The sequence below is a fragment of the Arachis ipaensis genome, chromosome B05 (genome assembly GCF_000816755.2).
Source record: "Arachis ipaensis cultivar K30076 chromosome B05, Araip1.1, whole genome shotgun sequence".
In the NCBI taxonomy this organism is placed as follows: domain Eukaryota; kingdom Viridiplantae; phylum Streptophyta; class Magnoliopsida; order Fabales; family Fabaceae; genus Arachis; species Arachis ipaensis.
In genome coordinates this window covers 143,056,582-143,084,164 of record NC_029789.2, presented here as the reverse complement: position 1 = coordinate 143,084,164, position 27,583 = coordinate 143,056,582, and the positions used below count along the sequence as shown (strand labels likewise).

Sequence of the window (27,583 nt, the reverse complement as noted above, 5' to 3'; positions counted from 1 at the left end):
AGAACCATCAATCTATAAGTCACTAAACTTGCTACAGAACTTCATGCAATAAAAACTTTCATGTTTTGAATAGAACAAACACAATGTTATGATGCCTAATCAATTATAACATCCTTTATGTCTACTCTTTTAGGAGAACCCACCATAAACACAAATTATATTCTCCAATCTCAAACAAATATCCAACTTTTAATCTTAATTTAACTAAAATAAATATTTGCTTAAAAAATAGGCTATTGCATAACTGATAGTTTCCATTTTAGATAGTATAGTTGTACATAGCTCTTAATTTATTGCTGTCCAAGCTGGTAGTGTTAGGAATTAATTTGTTATGATTCTGTTAGGAGTAGTCAACATAAGTTAGAGTAAGTTGGTGACGAGTTAGCTCTCACTCATGTATAAATAGCAGAACTCTGTATTAACATTCTTAAGATTCACTCAACATAGAAATCATTTTCACTAATTGTCTTACCTCTCTTGTTCACAAATAACACTGTTATGCATGCCATCCTTCACCAAATGAGGCTGCTATATTGACAATTTTGCAGGTCTTATTTTCAAAAAGCTCCTTCTATTATGGATGGCACTCATCAACCAAATGAACAGAAAAATAACAAAAATAGCACAAGTTGGTATTCCCAAAAAGGCAAAAACTCAGCATCTATAAGGTCCCATATCCCAAACTTTTTGTAAATCTAGTGATCCATTTTCCATTCCAATCTAATCCCTGACAACTCTGTATTAAAGTTTGTACCAGTTTTCAAAGGCTGATTTCCAGTTTGTTTGAGAATTTGTGAATGCTAATGGGCTCATGACTCAACTTTTACCTATTTACATTGAATCAAACAAGGAGAAACCAAAATAAAGGATTTAATTCACATAAAAGGAGTGTTGTTCAATTGTCCTATTGTGTTTCTCTTAGAAATGGGAATGCAGCAAGCTTGGCCTATATTGATTGATGTAACATAATGTGTTTCTCTGGTGCCACAAAAATCAGGGTTCAAAAACATTCATCTTCTTACCTATTAATCAATGAGTTAAGATAAAGCAAAGAATAAAGCTTCAAATTGACCGTGGGCAACAGGGTTATCTATTTGCTTTGCAATTGCATTGTGTTACGAATTCAGAATCATTCAATATATAAATGTATGATACAAAAAAGTTGCTCAAAGTAGCAAGTAACATATTGAATGGTCATCTCTATATCATATTTAATCAAACAAGCAGATGCGAAACTAGCAAGGGAAGCGCCACACTTAATAATAAATAATAACAATAATTACACTTTGACATACACAGGTGGGGACAGCCATATAGCTGTGTGAATGCTGATATTGAATCCTCCCTACCCTCCTTCCTAACTGACAGTTATTTATCCCAAAAAAAGAGTGTGTGTTAGAAACAGCAACGTCCACAAACCAATGCATGTTTCGAGGAGCAAGGGCTTCTTCTTATGGTTGGGGAATGCTATTGAGAGCATCATCATCATTATAATTAATTGTGTCATTTTGTATGGATCAGTGAATCGAATATCTTCCATTATACTACTACTCTCTTCCTTCCATACGTGCATTCCAATCTCTTTTGCAATTGACTCACTTGGGACCTTTTCCTTATAATCGTTATATGCTTCATATGAAAACTTCGCATGATTCCATCCTCTTTCCAAATGTAGTGATTCATAATAATAAGAACATCTCTCCAGATTAAAAATAAATAATTGATCTATTAAGTTACGCCATCCTTGTTGAACTTGGTTGCCATTGAAAGTCACAATGAAGCTTACTTCAAGTGGGGAAGGGATGTCATGTATCAGTAGAATTGCAACACAAAGAGATTTATAAGGGAATTCGGTGCCACGAAACCAGAAAGAAATAGAAGCTCCACTACTGCGCTGCTCAAACCACCTTGGAATCCTTCCACCAGGCATCACAAATTGGGTGTTTCTACCCTGGTGCAGTTGCTGTCATTCATTCATAATGCAGAAGCAGTAGTTAGCATACATTATTAATTTAATATGAATTATAATGTCATCTGCATTGTTAATTATTAAAAAGTCACCAAACCTGATTGAGTAACACGCTTGTGCTCCTCGGACTCAATGATTTGCAGTTTACTGCTGAGAAGTCTGTCAAGCACGGTGGAATCCCTCTAATCTCCCGAAGATGCTCGCAATCATCCACATAGAGATACCGAAGAAAGCGAAATTGTTGGATGCATTCAGGAAGGACTGTGAAATTATTGCCGCTTAGGTCTAACCAACTCACATTGGGAAACCATGCAACAGCCAGTGGGAAAAAGTCATCTGACAAAAGGCAAGATTCATCTTATAATCACCAACCAAAAGGCAAGCGTTCACAATCTTTCTCTCAACTTATCAAGCAGGAAATAGTTCCATGACAAAAAGTCATATTCAGCAACAAAGAACCATAATGAAAACAGATCATCAATTAGAAAAACAAAACTAAACTTCTAGATCGAAAAAACCAGCTAACTTATCACCCAAATAATTCACTACACTTAAGCAAAGAAAATCAACAATCAAACAAACAACAATAACACTCTATTCATATGTTGCATCACATAGTCCTTCTTGAGCAATTAAATAGTTGTTTTCAAAATTATTGATTTGAAAAAAAAATCAAAAGCTAATCAAAATTATGTTAGCTTCAAAAATCATCAACATAAGAAGGAAAATCTCAATATCGCTTATCAAATCCAGAACAAAGCATCTCGATCAGAAACTCAGCAAATTCATGCAATCCACAAATCCAAATACAATTCTATAAGGAAATCAGATTGTAATTCACAACAAACATAAATCGAATCTTTTAAGTAACTCATGAACTATTGACATTAGGAATCATAGAGAACAACCCAAAGACGAAGAAGATTAAAGCACACATTCACAAAATCGGAGAAAATTTGAACTAGCTAGGAGAGAAATCGCGAACCAGAACCAAAACTGAAACCCTTGCAAAAACACATTCGAGAAAATCTACCAAAGGATATGTCAAGATTGGGTACAAAAGGACAAGAGTAGTAAGAAGCGGTAGAGGACGCATGCTCTCAATAATCAGAAGACAATAATGACATCGAGGACAAAGAGGACATTCCTATAGGCTTTTGATAGTGCCACAATTTGTACAAATAGGCGCGCTTCTATTTATACAATTGTGATCCTATCATAGGACACTTGCTCCATATTACACAGATTAAACCTAAGCTCTGATACCACTTTGTCACGGCCCAAAATGAGCCATGATCGGCGCTTAGGAAAATAATCCCCAAGCAAGCCTAACCGACTCAACTATAAGTTGAATAAGAAAATTACAAATATTTGAAATAAATTTACAATGTTTAAAATGAATAATTACATATTTTTAACAAACAAAAAATAAAACAAATATGAGTGGATCCTGCCTGTGACATATGGAGCATACAACGTCTAGGAACTCAACAAGGAACAAATACCTATTGTAGATCATAATTCTTGGATAGAGAGCTCACATATTCAAGTATTTATTCCTGAAAAATATTTTTAGAAAAAACGGAATGAGTTTTACAACTCAGTGACTAGACAATACATTTATAATCCACATGAGACCATATAACATTATTATTAAAGTAATTTCTTAATTAGAAAATAGTAATTGATCATAATAAGCGAATCAATAAGGGAGTTCTCATACAGAAATCAAATCAAAAGTCCACACTTGGGCGGCTCCACCTCAACGGGTAGCCATTTCCTCTCGTGTGTCCTAACAGAATAACAGATCTAACGTGTGGCCTACACGTTAGGCTAGCAACACCCCTGCTAGCTGGAGTCTGAGTTAGATGCATCTAAGTTAACGTCATAACCGCCGTTAACTACGGTTTTCTAATACGAGCCTCCCAAACTAATTCCAAACATATAATTTTAAATACAACAAATCTTTGATCTTTCAAATATATAAGGTATCGAATCAAATCAAATCAGATAATACTTTCTCATCCAAATCATATTCAATCCTATTTCTCAATCTTAAAGCATTTCAAACACATTTCATAATTCCAAAATAAGTGAGTACTAACAAAATTTCAATGCTTCAAAAATACATATTCGAGTAGAATCAAATGCTTTAAAATAATATAAAACTTCTTTAAACATACATATAGTCTCATGTGCATATTAGAATGAGCTTAACAATGATAAATATATAGTTCTAATAACTCAATTAGTAAAACCAATTTAAAATCCTTTGATAATATTCTTTGTAAGTATAACTAAATTCAAAGCACCGTATATAAAAAAAATATTTATAGACGTAAAGCCAAACAATTATAAATGTAAAGCCTACTCACAGAGCGTGGTCCTAAGGGACCGAATAGACCAAACTCGGAGTGCTGAATTAAAGGGTACGAAAGAGTGCAGAATTTGGATTGGGTAGTAGCAACAATTTCAATTCTCACTGCAGTAATGCCAACAGCCCTAGTAATAATAACATGGGACAACCACGGTAACAATGGCAGCAAATCCAACGGCCTATGGTAGTTTAAAATTGAGCAAAGGCAGAAAGGGGTATTAAGCAAGGTAGGACAAAGTCAATAATAAGGCTTTACGGCAAGATAAGGTAGAACAAGATGAGTCTTACCAAAGAAAACAAGGGGATGGAGCATCAGCAGCTCTGGTGACCCTCTCCAACGTCGACGGTGAAGGACACAACAGAATAACGGTGGCGGTGGTTCCTCTCCTCTGGAGTGACTCCCGCAGCAACACTACAAGCTTTGACGAACAGGGGAGAGGTATGGGTCAGCCGCAGTGGAGCAGAGTAAAGGCGGAGATAGCTTCGGGTTGCACCAGCGGTGAGCTTCAGCGATGGCAATGTCTCCGTCCGACGCGGCCCCTTCAACGGCGATGACCGTAACTCCAGCGATGAGTCCCAGCAGCGACGATAGTGGTGCTGCCTTCTCTTTATCCATCTATCTCCTTATTCGTCTCTCCCTCTGCCTCTATAACTCGACAGCGGCGACGGCTTCTCTTTGCTTTGCCAGTGCCGTCATCTTCTTCTCTTCTTCCCTCGGTGACTTTCTCACCCCCTTTTCTCTATTTCTTTTGTTCAGACTCCAGAGTGTATGCTTATGTGAGAGTAAGAGTGTGTGGGTTTAATTTAGGCATTAGGGTTAGGTTTTGGTAAAAAGAATAAGGGTAGTGTAGGAATTTTGATAAAATTAAAGGATAGGGTAACAATAAAAGAAATCAAATATAAAATATTTCAGAAAAAGTTTGGGACGTTACAGTTATAATATCTCGTATCATATTAAACTGTTGCTCAGAATACCATGGAGCGTATTGAATGATCAGGTAGCATTCTTTTTTCTTTTGCTGTCACTACTGAAATAAACAAGAAGTTTGTGTCCTTTTTATGTTCTCTTCAAGAACAAGATCAATCAAGCACTCTAATCCCAGTGCTCTTTTTAGTTAGTTTGTTCCATTTATTCAGAAGATTATTATTGATCAAATAATATAGGCAACTATACGTGATCACACTTCCCACTTATTATTTCCCACCAAAAACAGCAATCCCTCCTCGAAAACTGAAACCGAGTTTTTTGTATAGAGCTATAAATGTTTATACATAGCAAATAGGTTGAAACTTTGGTGTTCTGGAATATGTTCTATGAAGCTCTTTCTTTTGGTTGGAATAGATTCATAGCCCCCCGGCCGCATGTCTCCCCTTTTTGCTTTAACTTCTTTGAATCTGCATAATACTTGTATATGCTTATTGAAAATTAGCAGCAAGTACTGCTTGTTATGACGCTGTCATTATTAACTTAATTTAATTAATACAACTTATGAATCAATATTTATGCAAGTTATACCTTTCAGGATTATTATTTGACTATCAAGTTTGTCTATATTGCTTTAATTGTTATTATGCAGGTACAATGAAGCTATGCATCAATTGTCAAGGGAATGTATTAAGTGCAAATATGCAAGAAAACTGCAATAAGGTTCCATTCAATTAAGGTGATGCTTCTTTTAGAGCCCTAAGGCTTTTACATTGGAAGAAAGCTTGAATACTATCCACATGAAGTAGGGCTTAATTGTTTCATTCTTTGCTCCTAAACTCACACCACCCTAATTCTTTCCTAACCACATACCCAAACCACACACTACAATGCTTAACATTGTATAAAACATCACACACAACATCATTTTTATGTTCCTCCTAGCAAAAACAGTGCCTCCCCTGAATTGTGGCACTGCCCAGTTCCCTTTTGAATGTGACGTGTCTCCACTATGCCCAAGAGGATTCTGCGAAGCTGGTTGGCTAGTTGCAGAACCTGGTTGTAGCCTGGAGAGAAGAGAAGAAGGATGTCACGAGATAAATTTAGGGGTTAAGGTTCTATTTATTGAATTAAGCTGGGACTAATTGGAGTCAAAAACTCATGTCATATACACTGGCACTTCGTTAAGAAAAGATTACTGTCAAGCATTGCTAATGACGCTGTAACTTAGCAATGAAGCAACCGATTCTGTTTTGGCAATAAAACTGATTTTAACAGGATCATTTACACTCATCACATGCATTCATTCAACACATGCTTGTAAATAACTATATAAGCTGATTAAGCTGGTCGTAACAGTTTAGATCAATCACTTTAGTTCAAAGAAAATAAAATTCATATTTCTCAAGTTTTCTATTGAACAACGGCTTTTCTCTCCTCTGTTCTTCCCTAAGACAAGACCGAGAGTAATTTTACCTTAGACGAACGTCAATGCTGCCAATACCATGGAGAGCTTCATCGTCATTCTTTATGCAAGGATTGGTGAATCGAATATCTTTCATGATGCTACTACTCTCTTGCTTCAATATATGCATTCCACACTCCTCCATTAGGTCATAAATTTTAAATGAAACATTCGCATGATTCCATTTATTTTCAAAGCATATTCCATCCAAATGATACGTTTTTTTTGTCATGGACAGATCAAAAATAAATAGTTCCTGAAAAGTTTGGGTTCTCCCATCTCCACGGGAAACTTGCTTGCCATTGATGCTCACCATGGTTGTTATAGGAGTTCCACTGCTGCGCGTATTCCGCTTTAGAATTGCAAAGCAAAGTGCATTCGAAGGGAACTCGCCACGAAACCAGAATGAAATAGAATCTCCCTTTCTCTGCTCTTCAAACCATGCTGGAATCATTGTTCCTGGCAATGCGAACTCGGTTCTTCCATTCTCGTGCAGTTCCTGTGAGTCATTAATATTTCGTAGGTAGTAGTTAGCATACTCTATAACAGTATTATTAATCTAATAATTTAAAAAAAATAAAAATAAAAATAAAAAGAAACCTGATTGAGTAACATGCTTGTGACCTCAGTCAAGTTGCTGCAGCCTACTGCCGAGAATTGTTTCAAATTTGGTGGAATTCCTGCAATCTTAACTAGATTCTTGCATGAATCAACTTTGAGGGAGCTTAGAAAGCGAAAATCTTGGATGCATTCGGGAAGGATTGTGAACCTGTTGCTACTCAGGTCTAATGTTTTCACATTGCGAAACCATGCAAGTGCCAGTGGAAAAAAGTTATCTGACAGCATATACTTATCGAGAGTAAGATTAGTCACATTTGAAGAGCTGAGTGTTCCTTCAACCCCCTCTTCCAACTTGTTGCATGATTCCCAAGTCTTATTGCGTTCTCCCCCAATATATAATGTAAACAGTTTTGGCATATTCACGATCACACTTGGTATCCTATGAAAGGTATGGCCACTCAGATTCAAACAGGACAACTCACAAAGGTTTTGAAATGACGATGGCAAATCTTTTATGTTAGTGCCACACAAACGAAGCATTTCTACCTTTTCCATCTTTCCTAGTATTTCTGGGAATTTCGCAAGTCTATAGCAACCAGACAACATAAGTATTTCAAGTGAGGGCAAATTGATAGATGGAAAAGTCCTAAGACTCTCGCAATCTTCAGCTTTCAAGACTTTAAGATTATTGAGGATACCAACTGAATTGTGAACTGTAGTCAAATTCTTACAACCACTGAATGATAATTTTTGTAAAGTTAGAAGACCGGACACATCAGGTATCTCTTTCAAATATTCACTGTTGTCAAAATTCAAAACATTCAAGGAGGCCAAGTTCTGAAAGAAGAAAAACATCAAGACAGAAAAAAAAAAAAAAGTCAAACAAATAACCATGTGAATTTACTAAACATACAAAATCGAAAAAATGAATTTAGTATACTTGCCTTGGATAAGCTGGTGATAATGATATCAACCGGAAAAAATTTCAGTTATGAATATTATAAAGAGTCGTAATCTTACGAGAGATGATTTTTAAATTATTATTTAGTGACATATATAAAAAAATAGACATTTAATTGTATTGATAATGAAAGAATTATTCAATTTTTTTAAAATATAAAACTTAGAAGAATAAAATTCTAAGTTATATGTTATTATTTAAATTACTATACAAGTATTTTAATTTATTAGTTAAATAACTAGAAGATTAATTATATTTTATAATAATAAAATATAATTATAAAATTATTATCATATTATATATACTATGACCCACTAATAAAATTATTATCATACAATATAGTTTGTGAGCATATAATATCATAAGGTGATAAAGCAAATTTAAAGACATAAAACTAAAATCATTGAAATAATAACTTACTTGTTTTTCTTGTAAAACTTGAACTATATCTTCATGATACCATAACCTGCTACGGTTTCCTGGCATATTTGGTGATTCTTGTCGAACAATTTCTTTGCCCATATTCTCTATCAAATCATGAAATGTCACTTGATCCCCAAACTTAATCTTTATGAGTGATTTATCAACCAACCGTTGAATATGATAGCTCATGTTATATCCATAATGGGCATGAAGTATATCTCCAATTTCTTTCAAGTTGTGTCCTTTAAAGCAACAAGTGATATCAAGAAAAATATTCTTCTCATATTCCTCCAAAGCATCATAACTTATTTTAAGTATTTGTTGGATCTCCCTGTTAGGAATTTTTTCATACTGATGTAATGCAGATTCCCAATGTTCTACTTCTTTTCCAAACAAATTGGAACCTATTATTTCCAAAGCCAACGGATGTCCAGAGGCATAAGTTATTGCACAATTTAAAACATTCGCATAATAACTTGAGTTGACTTCATCATTTTTGAAAGCTTTTTTAACAAGCAATTCAAGAGAATGTTTCTTACTTAAAGCAGTTACCTCAAATGTCTTTTCAACATTATGGAGTTTTAGCAAATGTGTATTCCGTGTTGTAATAATCACCCTGCTACCACCACCAAACCAATCAGGTTTTCCAGCAATAGATTCTAACTGCTTTTGTTCATCAACATCATCTAGAATCAAAAGAACTTTCTTTCCACGAAGTCTTTGTTGTATTTGTGAGGTTCCTTCTTTAACACCTTGTATCTGGACTCCCTCCTTCCCTAGTATCTTACAAAGAAGGTTTACTCACAAAATTATTACATAATATGTATATACAGCATCACCCTGACAGTAGCCGTGAGATTGCACTGAGGATTCAGGAAAGCGTGGGATTGAGAAAACCATACACCTTGTTCGTATTCCTAGTTAGTAGTCAGTACCCATTTCGTTACATATTAAGAGCCCTTCAAAGTAATATATTATATAAATGTAAAACTGATTCTCAAAGTATTATTGATCAAAATGAATGGGACAACTAAAATGAGTAATTTACCTTGGACACATGCCAGTGATGCCCCATCGTTAATCATCATTAAGACAAATTTTGCGTGTTAGAAACATCAATGTCCACTAATCATATGAATTTACCAAATGAGGCTACTATATTGACAATTTTGCAGTTCTTATTTTCAAAAAACTCCTTCTGTTATAGATTGCACTCATCAACCAAATGAAGAGATGCAAAACTAGCAAGGGAAGTGCCACACTTAATAATAATAATATAATAAATTAATAACAATTACACCTTGACATACACAGGTGGGGACAGCCATATAGCTGTGTGCATGCTGATATTGAATCCTCCCTACCCTCCTTCCTAACTGAGTGTGTGTTAGAAACAGCAACGTCCACAAACCAATGCATGTTTGGAGGAGCAAGGGGTGGTTCTTAACTTCTTATGGTTGGGGAATGCTATTGAGAGCATGATCATCATTATAATTAGTTGTGTCATTTTGTATGGATCAGTGAATCGAATATCTTCCATTATACTACTACTCTCTTCCTTCCATTCGTGCATTCCAATCTCTTTTCCAATTGACTCACTTGGGACCTTTTCCATATACTTATATGCTTCATATGAAAGCTTCACATGATTCCATCCTCTTTCAAAATGTCGTGCTTCATAATAATAATATTTGTTCAGATTAAAAATAAATATCCATTGATCTCTTCTGGACATCTTGAACTTGGTTGCCATTGATGGTCACAATGGGGATAACTTCAAGTGGGGTAGGGATGCAATCTTTGAGTAGAATTGCAATCCAAAGGGCATTGTCACGGAATTTGGTGCCACGAAACCAGAAAGAAATAGAAGATCCACTGCTGCGCCACTCAAACCACCTTGGAATGCTTCCACCTGGCATCACAAACTTGGTCCTTCTACCCTCGTGCACTTTCTGACATTCATTCATAATGCAGAAGCAGTAGTTTAGCATACATTAATATGAATTATGATGTCATCTGCATTCTTAATTACTAAAAGGAAAAATTTAGGGAGCCAGCAACCTTATTAAATTTTGGCTATGTCACGGCCCAAAATGAGTCATAACCGGCGCTTAGGAAAATAATCCCCTAGCAAGCCTAACAAACTCAAATATAAGTTGAATAAGAAAATTACAAATATTTTACAAGTTCTAAAATAAATAGTTATATATTTAACAAATCTTAAAATAATTAAGAATGATTGGATCCTGCCTGTGACATATGGAGCATATACATCTAGAAATTCGACAAAAGGCTAGCATGTAACCAGCAAAGAAAAGTGAGCCATTGGATGAAATCTCACACCATTAAAATCATCATTGATGGTTATTTGATGGCTACAAATCACAAAAATTGCTGTCCCCCTAGCACTCATCTTATTAAAAAGTAACGATACCTAATTGAGTAACACGCTTGTGCCCCTCTCACTCAATGATTTGCAGTTTACTGCTGAGAAGATTTCCAGGTTTCGTGGGATCCCTCTAATCTCCCGAAGATGCTCGCAATCATCCACTTTGAGATGGTATAGAAGGCGAAATTGTTGGATGCATTCAAGAAGGACTGTGAAATTATTGCCTCCTAGGTCTAACACATACAGATTGGGAAACCATGCAACAGCTAGTGGAAAAAAGTCATCTGACAAATTACTGTTTTGAGACAAAGATCAAACATACGTGAAGAGGAGAGGGAGTGAGTGAATATTCCATGAAGCCCCTCTTCCTGCTCTCTTGATATCCTCCCCTTATTTCCTAGTAAGTTAATTTTACACACAGACAGGAGTGGCATCATGCCAATGACACTTGGTATTCTATATATTTCATTCTCAATCAAATTCAAACGCCACAATCCAGAAAGGTTACAAAATGAACATGGCAAATCTTTTATGCCAGTATCAATCAAAGTAAGCGTTTGTACATTTTCCATCTCTTCTGGAATTTCTGGAAATTTCTCCGGGCTTAAGCATCCAGATAGACCGAGTGTTTTCAGTAAGGGCAAATTAATAACAGGTGGAAAACTTCTAAGCTTGGGGCACTTTCCAGCATTCAATATTTTAAGTTTAGGTAAAAAACCAACTGAACTGTGAACTGAGACTAAATTATTACATCTTTCAAAAGAAAATTCTTCTAAAGTTTGAAGATTAGATATATCAGGTATCTCTTTCAAATAATCACTGGAATCAAAATTCAAAACTTTTAAGGTGATCGGCATCTGGAGAAAAAAACAAACAAACCAAATTAATGAACAAACTAAAATAAAACTAAATAAACCTGATCATGTGAATTTACAAACAAACAAAATCATAAAAATGAACTTAGTACGCTTACCTTGGATAAGCTATCCAACTTGGGGAGCATGTAGAGATATTCAGGCAACTTGAGTATGGAAAGCTTTTCTGGATCAAAATTAGAGGGAAAATATCTCGATGGATACCTCCTCCATTCTAATACTCTTAAACTATTTGGAAGATATTTGGGACCTCTGAAGAAACGACCATTTTTTATGATAAGTGTTTTGAGATTTTTCATCTCTTTAAAAGCTGTTCCATCCCATTTTACTTCTACATCATCGTTTTTCTCTTTTTCCGATGGATCTTCACCTCCTTCCTTTCCAAATAAAGGAAATTCCAAATGTATGATTTCAGTGGCACTAGTTCCCTTTCATCACACAAAAGTAAGTACAGGAATTAATTAAAATTACATGTGCTAAAAAAAGTCTTTCATAAACTTAAGTAAAAAAAAACTATTACTTACTTGATTATCTTCTAAAACTTTAACTATATCCTTGTAGAACCATAATCTACTACGCTTTCCAGGCACTTCGGATGATTTTTCTCGACATATATCTTTGCCCATGTCCTCTATTAGATCATGTAATGTTATTCTGAATTGACGATCAATCTTTATGAGAGATTTTTCAACCAACATTCCAATATGATATTTCATACCCCTCCCATAATGGGCTTGAAGTATAGCTGTAACTTCCACTGATTTATATCCTTTAAAACAACAAGCAATATCAAGAAAAACACTCTGTACATCTTCTCCCAAAACATCAAAACTAACCTGAAGTATCTTGCGTATTTTATTATCAAGAACCTTTTCATATTGATCCATTGCAGATTTCCACTGTTCTAAATCTTTTCCAAACAAGTTAAAACCTATAACTTCCAAAGCCAATGGAAGCCCAGAAGCATAAGTTACTGCACGGGCTAAAACATTCTCATACCTTGGGTTGACAATATCTGTTTTAAAAGCTTTCCATTGAAGCAAATCTAAGGACCCTTCCGCATTCAAACCTTGTACCGCATATGTTCTTCCAATGTCATGAAGTGTCAGCAAATGTTTGTCCCGTGTTGTAATGATAATTCTGCTACCATGACCAAACCAATCAGGTTTTCCAGCAATAGCTTTCAATTGCTCTTGCTCATCAACATCATCTAGAACCAAAAGAACCTTTATTTGACATAACCTCTTTTGTATCTCTGAAGTTCCTTGTTTACTGCTTGATAGCTTTATTTTCTTCTTTTCTAATATCTCTGACAGAAGGATATTTTGAAGATGTACAATTCCATGTCTATTTGAATTTTCTCTCACATTTTCAAGAAAGCACAAACCATCAAAATTATCAGCAATCAAGTTATAGACTGCAAGAGCAAGAGTGGTTTTTCCTATTCCACCAATACCATATATCCCAACCATGTGAACCCCAGCACTAGATTCAACATCTAGAAGCGAAGCTACCTTTGACACTGGGGAGTCCAATCCAACTGGATGATCAGCAACAGGCAAAGCTGAACGTCTTCTAATCTTTTTTGAGATGTTATCCACAATGTTTCCAATAAACATGTGTTCATATCCATCCCTGGCCCAATCAAGACACGTGGTTACATAGATAGTCATTTCAATTCAAAATATAAATATCAGACAAATAAAACAAATATAAGAAGGTATATATAAAGTACCCATATTTGAAATGATAGCCTGATAAATTAGCCACTTGATGCAGAGCCTTTTTCCATTTGTCCACCTTGTTATTCATGTGATCCTTGTATCTCTTCTCATGCTTATCTATTGCTTCTCCAAAACTGTTTTTCAGATGGCGCACATCAGAAGGATCCACCTCATAGAAAACAGGCAAAACCAAGCGATGGTTTCCCTTGATGCAGTGAAGGACATGGACCAGTTCGTCTAAGCAAAAAGAAGAAGAAGCATAGTTAGGAGAGAGTACAACGATGGCAATCCTAGACTCTTGAATTGCCTTGAGAAGTGCAGGTGTTATTTCCTCTCCGCTTTGAAGCTCGCCATCATCAAAGAAGGTGAGAATTCCTTTGTCACAAAGAGCCTTGTAGAGGTTGCCAGTGAAACTATAGCGAGTATCTTGGCCTCTGAAACTAATAAACACATCGTATTTCCATTCAGAGTAGGAGGAGGTGGAGGATTGCAGAGCCATGAGAGGGAAGCAAGAAGGATATATGTTGGAATGTTGGATGATGATGAAAACCAAAGAAAGAAATCAGTAAATTAGTAAATTAGGATATATGTGTAAGGCTCAGTCAGTCAACTTATTAGCAACCACGCAGAAATTGCATTCATTCATTATTGAATCCTTTGGTCCATCTCTGACCAAAACTAAGGCTCAGTCAGTCAACTATGCTATGCTAGTATGCTACGGTGTGGTGTAATTCTTATTAACTCCTTCTTTGGCACAAACGTTGTTGTGATTACTATACTCTGATTTTGAAAATGTGTGATAATCCCAAAATTCTTTAATTAATCACATTTATACAGACTAATTGAGTTGATGTCCTAAGGTGTATGAAATCCATTTTTACATGTTTCCAGAAATCTATCTACAACTGTCTTTTTTATTAGTTAAATTTTTGTAATATCTATGTTTGGATTAGCTTTTGTTCCTACAAAACAACTTATTAAAAAAAGCTTAATAAAGTGTAATTAGGATATGAAAAAGAATTTTTGATTGGTGGTTTTAATTTTTCCTTGCTGAATTTAATGAGCGATTCAGTTCACTAAGAAATTAGTTGCTGTATTTAAGTCTTTGGCAAACTTGCTGTTTATTATATGTATTGCATGCATCCTCCAAATGAAAAGAAAAATTAAGACCTAGTGCTGTGAGGAGCATATATCTTAGAGAAAGTAAGACCTATGAATTCTTGACTTTCCATTTGTCATGCTTTGAACAAAGTAGAGATGACAGTCATGTCTTAAATTACTTCTAACAAGTACATACAGAATTCACAAATTTATGACAGCAAAGGTAAAAAAGAATGGAATTGTCTATAATAATGAATATATACATAGTATGATTGTTTATTAGGAGGTTTCCTAACCATCGTGTGAATTGGCTCAGATTCTTCTCTGCTTCTCTTTTTGGGCTGCTTGAACCTCCCTATGGACCGTTTAGTTGACTTGGGCTTGCTGTGGTTGTATCAGTGATAGTCTTGCTTGCATCTGAATCGAACTGAAAATCAGCCTCTTTTGGCATTGGCAGCCTCAACACTTCATCTTATTTTCTTGTCTACAAAGCAAATGAGTGGATGAAAGAAGCATCCAACTTAACAACATAAAGCAAAGAATAAAGATTCAAATTGACTGGGCCACAGGGTTACATATTTGCCTTGCAACTGAGGATTGGCTTGGATATTTGTTAATCTAATCTTAAGAAAAGCAAGGAATAGGTAAAGAATAGACCTTGTTTCTATTCCTAGCTGGCCTTTTTGTTACAATTTCAGAATCACTCAATGTAATATAAAACTGTTTCTTGAAGAACCATGTACCAGATTGAACGGTTATCTCTAGTACACAAGCATGGTGATTTCTATGATGCAATAATGTTCTTTTTTTCTTTTCTGTTACTACTGAAATAAACAAGAAGGTTGTGTCCTTTTTATGTTTTCTTAAATATCAAAAACAAGATCAATCAAGCACTCTACTCCTAGTTGCCCCTTTCAGTTAGATTGTTCTACTTATGCAGAAGGTTATTGCTAATAAAAATAATATGGGGCAACTCAAAAGTGCAGCACTGAGACTCAGAATAATTTTACCTTGGACATACACTAGTGCTGTCCCTCTCCCTCCATAACTTGTGCAATACTATTGAGAGCTTCATCGTCTCGTTTTCTCTTTCTATAAGGATCAGTGAATTGAATATCTTCCATGATTCCACTACTCTTTTGCTTCAATATGTGCATTCCAATCTCCATAATGTCGTCATCTTCAAGTTCAAATGAAACCTCCGCATGATTCCATTCGTTTTCAAAACATATTTCATCCAAATGATGCATTTTATTTGTCACGGACAGATCAAAAATATATAATTTCTGCATTTTGGTTCTCCCCCTGCCACGGGAAACTTGCTTGCCATTAATGCTCACGATGGTTGTTACATCCTTTAGGCGGGGACGATGGGACCAACGGAACCAATCCTTCAGTAGAATTGCAAGACAAAGATCTTTGGCAGGGAATCTGCCACGAAACCAGAAAGAAATAGAACCTTCTTTCGTGCGCTGCTCAAACCAATTTGGAATACATTCTCCAGGCAATGCAAATTCGGTGTTTCCATTCTCGTGCACTTCCTGCCATTCATAAATAATGCACAAGTAGTAGTTTACATACCTTATAACAACATTATTAAACCTCACATAAGGTGAAGACTCCTATGCAGCTGTCTTCATGTAAAGTTGATAGCTGATAACCGTTAGATGATTTGACAAATTTGACAATTGCATATTTTCACCCTCACTTAATTCTTAGCTTTACAGAAAAAGAAAAAAAAGACCTGGTTGAGTAACACGCTTGTGCCCGAGGGAGTCAACAAGGATTCGCAGCATACAGCCGAGAATTGTTTCAAGTTTGGTGGAACCCCTTCAATCTTCTTCAGATAGTGGCAATGATCAACTCTAAGGGAGCTTAGAAAACGAAAATATTGGATGCATTCGGGAAGGATTGTGAAATTATTGAGACTCAGGTCTAATGTTTTCACATTACGAAACCATGCAAGAGCCAGTGGAAAAAAGTCATCAGACAGACTGTAGTGGAAGAGAACAAGATTACTAACATTTGAAGAGCTGCCCTCCTCCAACTTGTTTGGTGATGCCCACGTCACAGAAACGGGAATTTTAGAAATAAAAACTGTAGACAGTTTCGGCATCTTCACAATCACACTTGGTATCCTAGGGAAGTCTTTACCACACAGACTTAAACTGGACAACCCACAAAGGTTTTGAAATGATGATGGCAAATCTTTTATCTTAGTGCCACTCAGATGAAGCATTGCTACATTTTTCATCTTTCCTTTTACTTCTGGAAATTTCTCAAGATTTGAGCAATAAGATAACATAAGTATTTCTAGTAAGGGCAAATTGATAGATGGAAAAGTCCTAAGACTGTGGCAATCTTCAGCTTTCAACACTTTGAGATTATTGAGGACACCAACTGAACTGTGAACTCTAATCAAATTCTTACAACCACTGAACGATAATTTTTGTAAAGTCACAAGACTCGACACGTCAGGTATTTCTTCCAAAAAGTCGCTGTTGTCAAAATTCAAAACATTCAAGGCGACCAACCTCTGAAAGAAAGGACAAAAAACATCATAACAGAAAAAAGAGTCAATCAAATAAATAACCTGATGTGAGTTTACTAACAAACAAAATCTTAAAAGTGGATTTAGTACACTTGCCTTGGATAAGCTATCCAACTTGCATGACTTAAAGAGATAATTGGGTAACTTGAGTATGGATAGCTTCTTTGGATGAGAATCAGAGGGAAAACGCTTTGAAGGATATCCCCACCATTCCATTATTCTTAAACTATTTGGAAGATATTTGGGACGTTTGGAAAAACAACCATTTTTTATGATAAGTGTTTTCAGATTTTTCATTCTCTTAAAGGCCTTTCCATCCCATTCCACTTGTACAAGTTTATTTTTCTCCTTTTTGGTTGAATCTTCATTTTCATCCCTTTTTTGCAAGGGAAACTCCAGAAAGATCATTTCAATAGTTTCAGTCCCCTTTCGATACAACATTAAAAACATGAACTAATTAAAATACATATCTATACATAAAGACTTCAACGAACTTATCAGAAAAGTTGTATAAATTATAAAAAGAGAAATAATGAACTAATATTGTCATAAAAAATATCAGAGTATGAGAAATAATTAACTTATGATGGTTTGTGAGCATATAATACCATAAAGTGATAAAGCAAATTTAAAGTCGGGAAAGCTAAATCATTGAAATAAATCTTACTTGATTTTCTTCTAAAACTTGAACTATATCATCATGAGACCATAACCTGCTACGTTTTCCTGGCATATTTGGTGATTCTTGTCGAACAATTTCTTTACCCATGTCCTCTATTAAATCATGAAATGTCACTTGATCCCCAACCTTAATCTTTAGGAGTGATTTATCAACCAACCGTTGAATATGATATCTCATGTTATCTCCATAATGAGCATGAAGTATATCTCTAATTTCTATCAGGTTCTGTCCTTTCAAGCAACAAGTGATATCAAGAAAAATATTCTTCTCATATTCCTCCAAAGCATCATAACTAATTTTAAGTATTTGTTGGATCTTCCTCTTAGGAATTTTTTCATACTGATGTAATGCAGATTCCCAGTGTTCTACTTCTTTTCCAAACAAGTTAGAACCTATTACTTCCAAAGCCAATGGGAGTCCAGAAGCATAAGATACTGCACGGGTTAAAACATTCACGTACCTGGGGCTAACAATATCTGTTTTAAAAGCTTTCCAAATAAGTAAATCTAAGGACTCTTCCTTATTTAAACCTTGTACCTCATATGTTTTTTCAATGTCATGTAACGTCAGCAAATGTTTGTTCCGTGTTGTAATAATGATTCTGCTGCCACGACCAAACCAATCAGGTTTTCCAGCAATAGCTTTCAACTGCTCATACTCATCAATGTCATCTAGAATCAGAAGAACTCTCTTTTGACGAAGCCTTTGTTGTATCTGTGAGCTTCCTTCTTTAACACCTACTATCTGGACTTCCTCCTTTCCTAATATCTTACAAAGAAGACTATTTTGAAGAAGCACCAACCCATATTTTTGTGAATTTTCTCTCACATTTTCAAGAAAGCACATACCGTCAAAATGGTAAGCAATTGAGTTATAAAGTGCTAGAGCAAGTGTTGTTTTTCCTATGCCACCAATTCCATGTATCCCTACCATGAGAACTCCATCACCAGAATCCATTTCCAAAAGTGAAATTACTTTTGACACTCGAGACTCTAGTCCAACTGTATAATCAGTGACGGGCAACAGTACACGCCTAATCTTTCTTGAAACGTCTTCCACGATCTTTTCAATAAATTGATGTTCATATCCATGCCTGCCCGACAAACATATACATAGATACTTTTACAATTTAAAATTGTAATAATGAGAAACAATTACAGAAAGGAGCATGCGAAGTGTAGTTACCCATCTTTGAAATGATAGCCAGACAAATTGGCTACCTCTATCAGAGCCTTCTTCCATTTGTCCACCTTGTTCATGTCATTCTTGTATCTCTTCTCATGCTTAGCCATTGCCTTTTCAAAACTCTTTTTTTGATAGCGCACATCAGAAGGATCCACCTTAAAGAAAACTGGCAAAACATACCGATTGTTTCCCTTGATGCAGTGAAGGATATGGACCAGTTCCTCTAAGCAAGAAGAAGAAGCAGCATAGTTGGCAGAGAGCACAATGATGGCAATCCTGGACTCTTGAATTGCCTTGACTAGTGAGGGTGTGATTCGCTCTCCACTTTGAAGCTCCTCATCATCGAAGAAAGTGCGGATTCTGTTGTTACAGAGCTGTTTGTAAAGATAGCCAGTAAAACTGTAGCGAGTATCTTGGCCTCTGAAACTAATGAACACATCGTATGAGAAGGGAGAATTCTGAGCCATGAGGAAAGTGTGTCTTGGAGTGTTGAGTGTCACAAAAAAACCAACGAAAGTGAGTGAGAAGTTAACGTGTGAGTTGTTAGTCTTGTGACTATTATTTATTCATTTTATTTAGTGAGAAGGGAGAATGCAGAGCCATGAGGAAAGTGAGTTGTGTGTTTTTTCTTATAAAATTCATACCTAATATAACTTCATCCAAATTCATTATCAATTTTATTTACGGTAGTTATAATTATGAACACTTTATCCTGTTTAAATTTGTTTTGATCATAAAGTACATAAAATCTACTGCTATACATACAAGTATTTTTTTAATTAAATCCAATCAAATTGATCTAAATTCAATAAAAATTATCACACAACGTAAGTCGGTATGTGTGAATCATATATCTTTTTCAGTAAATAATTAATAATGTCACATAATAAGTAATGATGCCATCTCATTTCTTCTATTAGCCAACTCTGCTTTTTATTAAAGGAAACAATTTTAGTTAAGATTTGATTATTTTTGTCAAATTTAATAATTTTTTAGGAATTAATTTATCTTTTACGTTGTTTTTGTTAGAGCAAAATCTTTTGAGTAACGTTTTGATAGATTTCTTTGTCCAGAGAAATCTACATACCAAATAGTACAAAGCTAAAGCCTAAAAGACAAGTCGATCGACCAAAATAAGAAGACAAGTATTGATAAGACTTCGTTTTATATATAATAATAATGAGTCAGTGTCTTATATATAATATTTTGCTTGTCCTTCAAGATTCTGAATTTTTTATTCCAAGTCTTTATCTATGAACTCCTCATTTCATAATTTTGTAAAGCAGTGACAAGGTAAATATGAACTCATGAAATCAGGCCTCAGCATGTTTTGCTCTTTCCTCGAAGGGTATGTGTCCTACCTTAAAATTTGCATAATTATTATATTGCTCTGTCATTGTTCCATCTTTTATCATTCTTGTTTCTTTGATAGTGCTGAAGCTTATCTAATAGTAATTTAAAAAAAAACAACTTGTTCCAATCTAAAAAATTTCACAATCAATACACATAGACATCATAAAAATTGGTGCCGACCTTCCATTATCATCAATAATTTACTGTCCAAGACTCTATATGAACAATAAATTATTAGTATTAAAAGAGGATATGCTTTGCTGATCCTCCTTTAGTTTGGCAGATCAAAGTGGCTTAGGATCCTTAACAAAGCAACAAAAAAGAGGAAGTCATTAAACATTATATTTTGATTTTGTAAAGTAGAACTTAGTTTTTGCCTCGAAATTTCAAGGAAGGGACACCTTTCATAACTATTATTCTCTTAATTATTACTCTCAAGACGATAAGATTATATGAGAAGAAAGAGAACAAAATTAGGTGTAAAAAAATTCTATTAGTTCCTACTCTAACTAACTCTTTTCTAACAGAATTCTAACTTGCCTAAACTACCTTCTATCGTTAACTTTCACGTGATACACATATACTAACATTATGATCTTATATTGAATATTGATTTACTGTTGTTTCGCCTTATTTTTTCGACACAGGTGTCAGTTCAAACTTGTATCCAAGATCTCAATTCGAGGAATAGATACAACTCTAAAAAAATGAGCTCGATCCGAGACTTATCGACTGTAGTGTTAATATCGACTTGCCAAATAATATAAATAAAAATTCTTGGAGAAATGACCATATAAATATGTAAACAAAGACTAAACAAGAATGATATAAAATGAGATCAAACAAATTTAGATAAATGCTGCTTATGAATCTGAAATAAGAACTTATTTGAACATGAACATGAATGAAAAAGGAGTAATATATTTGTGTAATACTTGTGTTTGGATTAGCTTTAGTTCCTTCTAAACTATTTATTAAAAATGCATAATAAAGTGTAATTAAGATATGAAAAAGGAGTTTTGATTAGTGGTTTTAATTTTCCCCTGCTCAATTTAACGAGTGATTGAGTTCACTAAGAAATTAGTTGCTGTATTTAAGTCTTTGGCAAACTTTCTGTTTATTATATGTATTGCATGCATCGACCAAATGGAAAGAAAAATTAAGAATAAGAGTTTAAGCTTAACTTGGAGTTGCTTTTCATAAAAATCAACAATAAATGACATCAAAATGTCTAGTGCTGTGAGGAGCATAAATCTTAGAAAAAGCAATCACTTGTGAATTCTGGACTTTCCATTTGACATGCTTTGTACAAAGTAGAGATGACAATCATGTCTTAAATTACTTCTAACAAGTACATACAGAGTTCACAAATTTATGACAGCAAAGGTAAAAAAAGAATGAAATTGTCTATAATATTGAATATATACATCGTGTGATTGTTTATTAGGATGTTTCCTAACCATCTTGTGAATTGGCTCAGATTCTTCCCTGCTTGAACCTCCCTCTGGACCATTTAGTTGACTTGGGCTTGCTGTGGTTGTATCAGTGATAGTTTTGCTTGCATCCGAATTGAACTGAAAATGAGCCTCCTTTGGCATTGGCAGACTCAACATTTCATCTTCATTTCTTATCTGCAAAGCAATGAGTAAATGAAAGAAGCAAACACTTTACCAACCTAAAGAAAGAATAAAAACTCAAATTGACTGCCCCAGAGTTACATATTTGCGTTGGCTTATATCTTATGAAAGGTATGGAATAGGTAAAATCACACACCTTAGTAGCCATTTTGTTACAATGTGATACAGTATCATATAAAACTGTGTCTCAAAGTACAATTACCACTTATGCTAGGCCTCAATTTCTTCCACTCCACTGTTTACTTAATAGTAAAAGAAAATGTTACAATAGAATTTTTGATTAGTGGTTTTAACATTCCCCTGCTGAATTTAACAAGTGATTGAATTCGCTAAAAAAATATAAGTTGCTGCATTGACAGCTTTCTTTCATTTTGAAGCCTTTGGCAAACTTGCTGTTTTTTATATCTATTGCACACATCAAGCAAATCAAAAGAAAAATTAAGAGCACAAGCTTAGCTGAGGTTGTTCTTACTTCATAAAGTACAACAACAGATGAGGTCAAAAAAGTATAGTGCTGTGAGGAGCATAAATCTTACAAAAGTAAAATCACCTATGGATTCTTGACTTGCATTTGTTATACTTGGTACCAACACTGATATTGAATCCTCCCAAGTCCCAACCCCAACTCAGAGAGTGTTGCTGCCCATAAGTGTTTGTGTTAGCAACAGCAATGTCCACAAACCAATGGATGTTTCAAGGAGCAAGGGCTGCTTCTTATGGTTGGGCAATACCATTGAGACCAACATCAGTGATGGTTTCAGTGGCTAAGAGAAGGAGGGTTGAATCTTAGCCCCCTTTTTATGTTGCTGACACTTGCTGAATACAGAGGAGGCTTTTCTATTTTAGCTCGTCTCTGGACACGAGACTTTTTGTTTTTGCTCGTCACTTGCCACGAGACTTTTTGTTTTGTCTCGTCACTTGGCACGAGACAATTTTAGTTTTTGCTCCTGTGCAGTAGAAATCAGAAATGGAGTTGGAGAGAAGAAAGATTACACCAAGATATATCCTGGTTCAGCTGCTAAGTGCAGTGCAGCCTACATCCAGTCTCCATCACAAACATGATGGAATTTCACTATAATCAATCTGATTACAACTTGTAAAGTGCTAACCCAACTTACAAGGGGATTCCCACAGAATCATGAAACACAACATAGATGAACAAAGGAACTCTAAGACATCTATGGCTTTTTCTTTTAATTTTGCACTCTTTGCCTTTTTCCGCTCTATGGCTTTTTCATTACAAACCTCACTATTTGCCTTTTTTCCATGAGACTCAAGACATGACAAAATTAAACAGAAAAATACAAAACAGAATACATTGAAGGAGAAGAGAAAACTGTTAGCTCAGGTAGCTCTGAGAACTCTGTGCCTTGCACTCTCAATTTTTCTCCTTGCTTCAAACAGTGGCTGTCCACCCTTATTATAGAAGAGGGGAGCCTCCACTTATTGAAGCCAAAACCGAACCAACTTCTTCCTCCTTCAACAAAACCGATTCGGCCACATAGAGAGAGAAGAGATAACCATGCATTAACCAACATGCAATTACCTCTAGTCCTTTCTTGATCATCACCCTTCATCAATCCGAGCTCTCCATCCTTGGCTTGCTCTCCAAGATGGATTTCTGGCCCTTGATGCTTCATGATGATGATGACTTCATCTGCTTCAATCTCTGCCTTCAACCATCACTTCGCCACTCTAGTTACTCCCTGTGGTGGTTGAGCAGAATCAAAGACAAGCTATGCTTCAATAATCTCCCCTGCTGGCCGATATCTTCTTCTTCCTTTTTGAGCATGCAAAGCTCAAGATAACCTCACCAAATCTGACCATATTTGGTAAGTATCTTAGCCACAGCTCATTTTTATTTTAGTATGTTTTCTTGCCATCATTAGCTTGATGGTCTTGATGTATGCAACTCCTTTTTCTTTGTTGATGAGCACGGCGTCCATGGTTTACTGGACAAAGACCAAAGAAGAAGCAAGAAAGAGATGAGAGAGAGGAAAGAGAAATAGTAGTTAATGAAACAAAAGATAAAAGTGAATTAATTTCCCTTTCTCTTTTTACTGACAAACGTGTAGCCTTGGTGCTTGCAATCATATCACTTTTTCAATTTCTCTCTCATAGTTCCCATGTAATAAATGATAGTTGAGTATAATTTGAAATCCAACACATGTTTGAATTTTTGGATCTGTTGAAAACAATTTGGGTTCCCTCTTCATTGTTTTCGGGTAATGCATGAGGAATTAACATTGCATATAATTGGGCTTAGTTGCATCAAATATCAAATCTGGCCCAATTAATAACATTTGTTTTCCTGATGGGTTTGGATCAAGCATAGGAAGCACTCATAGAAAATTAATCATGGGCTTGGTTGTAATCAACATTGAACTTGGCCCAACAATATAAAATTTCAGCCACTTAGTATATAATCATGCAACATTATTGGGCTTAAGCCAGAAATTCATTTTTCGGCCCAATATAAAAACTTGCAACAAAAATTATTTAATCAAATCAGATTATTAATTTTTGCAGTTAATTATTTTTAATAATGTTTAGTCATCATAAATATTAATTAAGAGTTTTCCAAACTCATCAATCTCCCCCTTGATGACAAACATTATTAAAATTGAAATGGAAAAAATTTAGAGATTGAGTAAAGAATACTCCCTTTGATTTGAATTTCTCCCCCTTTCAAAATGTCACAATGCTCCCCCTTGATGTATGCTTATGTTACCAGGGGAAGTACTTAACCTGTAATATTTTTAAATCAAGCTCAAGTAACAATGTTATTTAGCATATTTTATGATGCTAAATGCTTGATTTATGAGCAGTTTTAATTGATAATCAAAACTCATTTGATATCATAACTGATTTACTGTTCAACCTTTTTTTAAAAAAATTTATCAAATATTTTCCAAACATTTCCTGTTAGAATATCAGAGCAAAACCAAATGATGGAAAAGTACTTGAAGTACACATGAACAAAACAGTTTTAATATATTACACAATTTAAAGGAACTGCCAAAAATAATTTTTCAATCCAACAAAGTTATCAATGATGAATCAACAGCCAGACATCAAAATAAATCAAACATCATCATAAACCAAATGCAGTTCAAGCAATATAGTGAATACAATAACTCATGCATTCTTTGAACAAGGGTGATCATAAATTTTCAATTTTGAAAATTTCATCCCCTATTCCCCTGTTTTTCCAGCCCCTGTTTCGTTCCAATTTCAATTTTGGAACTTAAATTTCCTCCCCCTTTTGTCATCATGGGGGCACCTGCACAAAACATGATCAAACATAGCAAAATATTCAAAGCAAAGTAGCAAGAGTATATCACAATATCCTAGAGAGTATCCTAGAGCAGTGAGTATCAAGTCATGCTCATACAAAAAACAGATTGAGCCTAGTGGAGCCAATATCAAACAGAGTAAAGAAACAGTCACTAATCATCAGAAAAATTAAGTTGTTTTTCAGCATCTCTGACACTATCATCTCCCAAATCTTCTTTAAAATGTTCCATCATCAGATTGACCCTGTCTTTGCAGTTTTTCCAAGCTTTCTCACTGTCAAAGGCTTGCTTACGGGTTTCTTTGGCTGACCGATACATCAAATCTGCCATGTTCGAAAATTCTCCCAAAATCTGTTTGATGGACTTGATTGTCTTGGAAGATTCTGGTCTGCCTGGTCTGCCTCTATCCGATGCAGCAGTTGGTCGCCCTTTGGTTTCCTTAGTTGCTCCTCCTCCTCTGATTGAAGACACCTTGTTTTCTACAGCCTCATTCAACAAATCAACTTTAAAGTACTCAAATATTCTAGTTAGAAACATACCATAAGGCAGGTTAGCCTTTCTGGTGCTTCTAACAGAATCCCACATGTGTCTAATCATAATATAACCGAAGGATATAGGAGTAGAGGTAACCAAAGCAAATAAGATGAGACAGTCAGAAAATGTTTTCCAAGGAGATTTGATGACACAAGAGGAAGATTCTTATTTGTAGAAAGATAACTACCATAACTGTTAAGGTGGGGTCAAGAAATTTTGGTGGGGCCCATAAAATTTTGAATTCTGCGCTGCCTTCCCCTTGACCATAGCTCTTCCATCATGCCATGATTTTTATCTCGTCCAAACCTACGAGCAAAAACTGAACAGAGTCACAAATTCACAGATTTTCAATAAAACTTAAATCAAACATTCCCAAACTTTTTTTCAAGGTACAGAATCTGTCTTCACAGAGAGGTTTTGTGAAAATATCAACAATTTGGTCTTCAGATTTTACAAATTGAATATCAATAGTGCCCTTTTGCACATGTTCTCTAATGAAATGATATTTAATTTCAATGTGCTTTGTTCTTGAGTGCAAAACAGGATTTTTTGAAATATTTATTGCACTCATATTATCACAAAATAGAGGTATACTATTGATTTTTAATTTGTAATCTTCCAATTGTGTTTTTAACCAAATTAATTGAGTGCAACATGCAGATGCGAAAATATATTCTGCTTCAGCGGTGGATAAAGCCATTGTGGCTTGTTTCTTGCTTGACCACATGTTGAGTGAGCTTCCAAGGAAGCAACACATGCCGAACGTGCTTCTTCTATCCATTCTATCTCCCGCATAATCTGCATCACAAAACCCTACTGCACAAAATTCATCAGATTTAGGATACCACAAGCCATAGTCACAAGTTCCCTTAATGTATCTAATGATGCGTTTAACAGCCGTAAGATGGGATTCTTTTGGGTGAGATTGAAATCATGAGAGGGATCACCAATGATGAAGTCATGAGGATAACTTCTCATAGACTTCCATTCTCTAGGCTTTCGGACAGGTGTAGAACTTTGATGAACTTCTGGTGGTCTCACTGTTTCAGTTGCTCGTGCCTGTTCAGGAGACAAAATGGAAGTGTCTCCTCCGATCTGACGAGACAGAATAGGGCTGACAGATTCTTCATTCTGGACAGATTTGGAAATTTCTTTGCTTGTTCCATCTTCACAATCTGAATCAATATCCTTCACAATACTGGGAATTAAGTTAGAATCACAAAAAGTAACATGTATGGATTCCTCTATTGTCCTATGCTCCTTGAGATAAACTCTATAGGCCTTGCTTGTGGTGGAATATCCAACAAACATTCTTTCATATGATTTTGGATCAAATTTTCCAAGGTTTTCCTTATTGTTAAGTACAAAACATTTGCATCCAAAAACATGAAAATACTTAAGATTTGGAGGGGTTCCTTTCCATAGCTCATATGGTGTTTTCTTTAACCCTTTTCTAATGATTGTTCTATTTAAAATATAACATGCTGTGTTCACAGCTTCAGCCCATAAGAATTTAGGAATTTCACTCTCACATAACATAGCCCTAGTCATTTCTTGAAGGCTTCTATTCCTTCT

General features: G+C 35.2%; 2 protein-coding genes, 1 long non-coding RNA gene and 1 pseudogene across 3 annotated transcripts; all 4 read right to left on the bottom strand.

Annotated features, from left to right (window-relative positions):
* Positions 5,962-14,183, bottom strand: LOC107644588 (TMV resistance protein N). Its single transcript, XM_016348476.2, has 6 exons — positions 13,681-14,183; positions 12,470-13,580; positions 12,044-12,373; positions 7,337-8,134; positions 6,748-7,235; positions 5,962-6,338 (listed from the first exon to the last, which is right to left on the bottom strand). Exons 1-6 carry the CDS (start codon positions 14,166-14,168, stop codon positions 6,122-6,124), a joined length of 3,432 nt encoding a protein of 1,143 aa, XP_016203962.1. The 5' UTR covers positions 14,169-14,183; the 3' UTR covers positions 5,962-6,121.
* LOC110262641 lies at positions 9,661-10,925 on the bottom strand. The gene is made up of 2 exons (XR_002347534.1): positions 10,743-10,925; positions 9,661-10,633 (listed from the first exon to the last, which is right to left on the bottom strand). It is a non-coding gene; the product is annotated as an uncharacterized LOC110262641 (long non-coding RNA).
* On the bottom strand, positions 14,922-19,711 carry LOC107641399 (TMV resistance protein N). Its single transcript, XM_021103067.1, has 6 exons — positions 19,189-19,711; positions 17,989-19,096; positions 17,418-17,747; positions 16,515-17,306; positions 15,781-16,311; positions 14,922-15,254 (listed from the first exon to the last, which is right to left on the bottom strand). Exons 1-5 carry the CDS (start codon positions 19,653-19,655, stop codon positions 15,793-15,795), a joined length of 3,216 nt encoding a protein of 1,071 aa, XP_020958726.1. The 5' UTR covers positions 19,656-19,711; the 3' UTR covers positions 14,922-15,254; positions 15,781-15,792.
* The window catches only part of LOC107641398, an 8,319-nt pseudogene continuing 6,363 nt past the window's right edge, over positions 25,628-27,583 (bottom strand).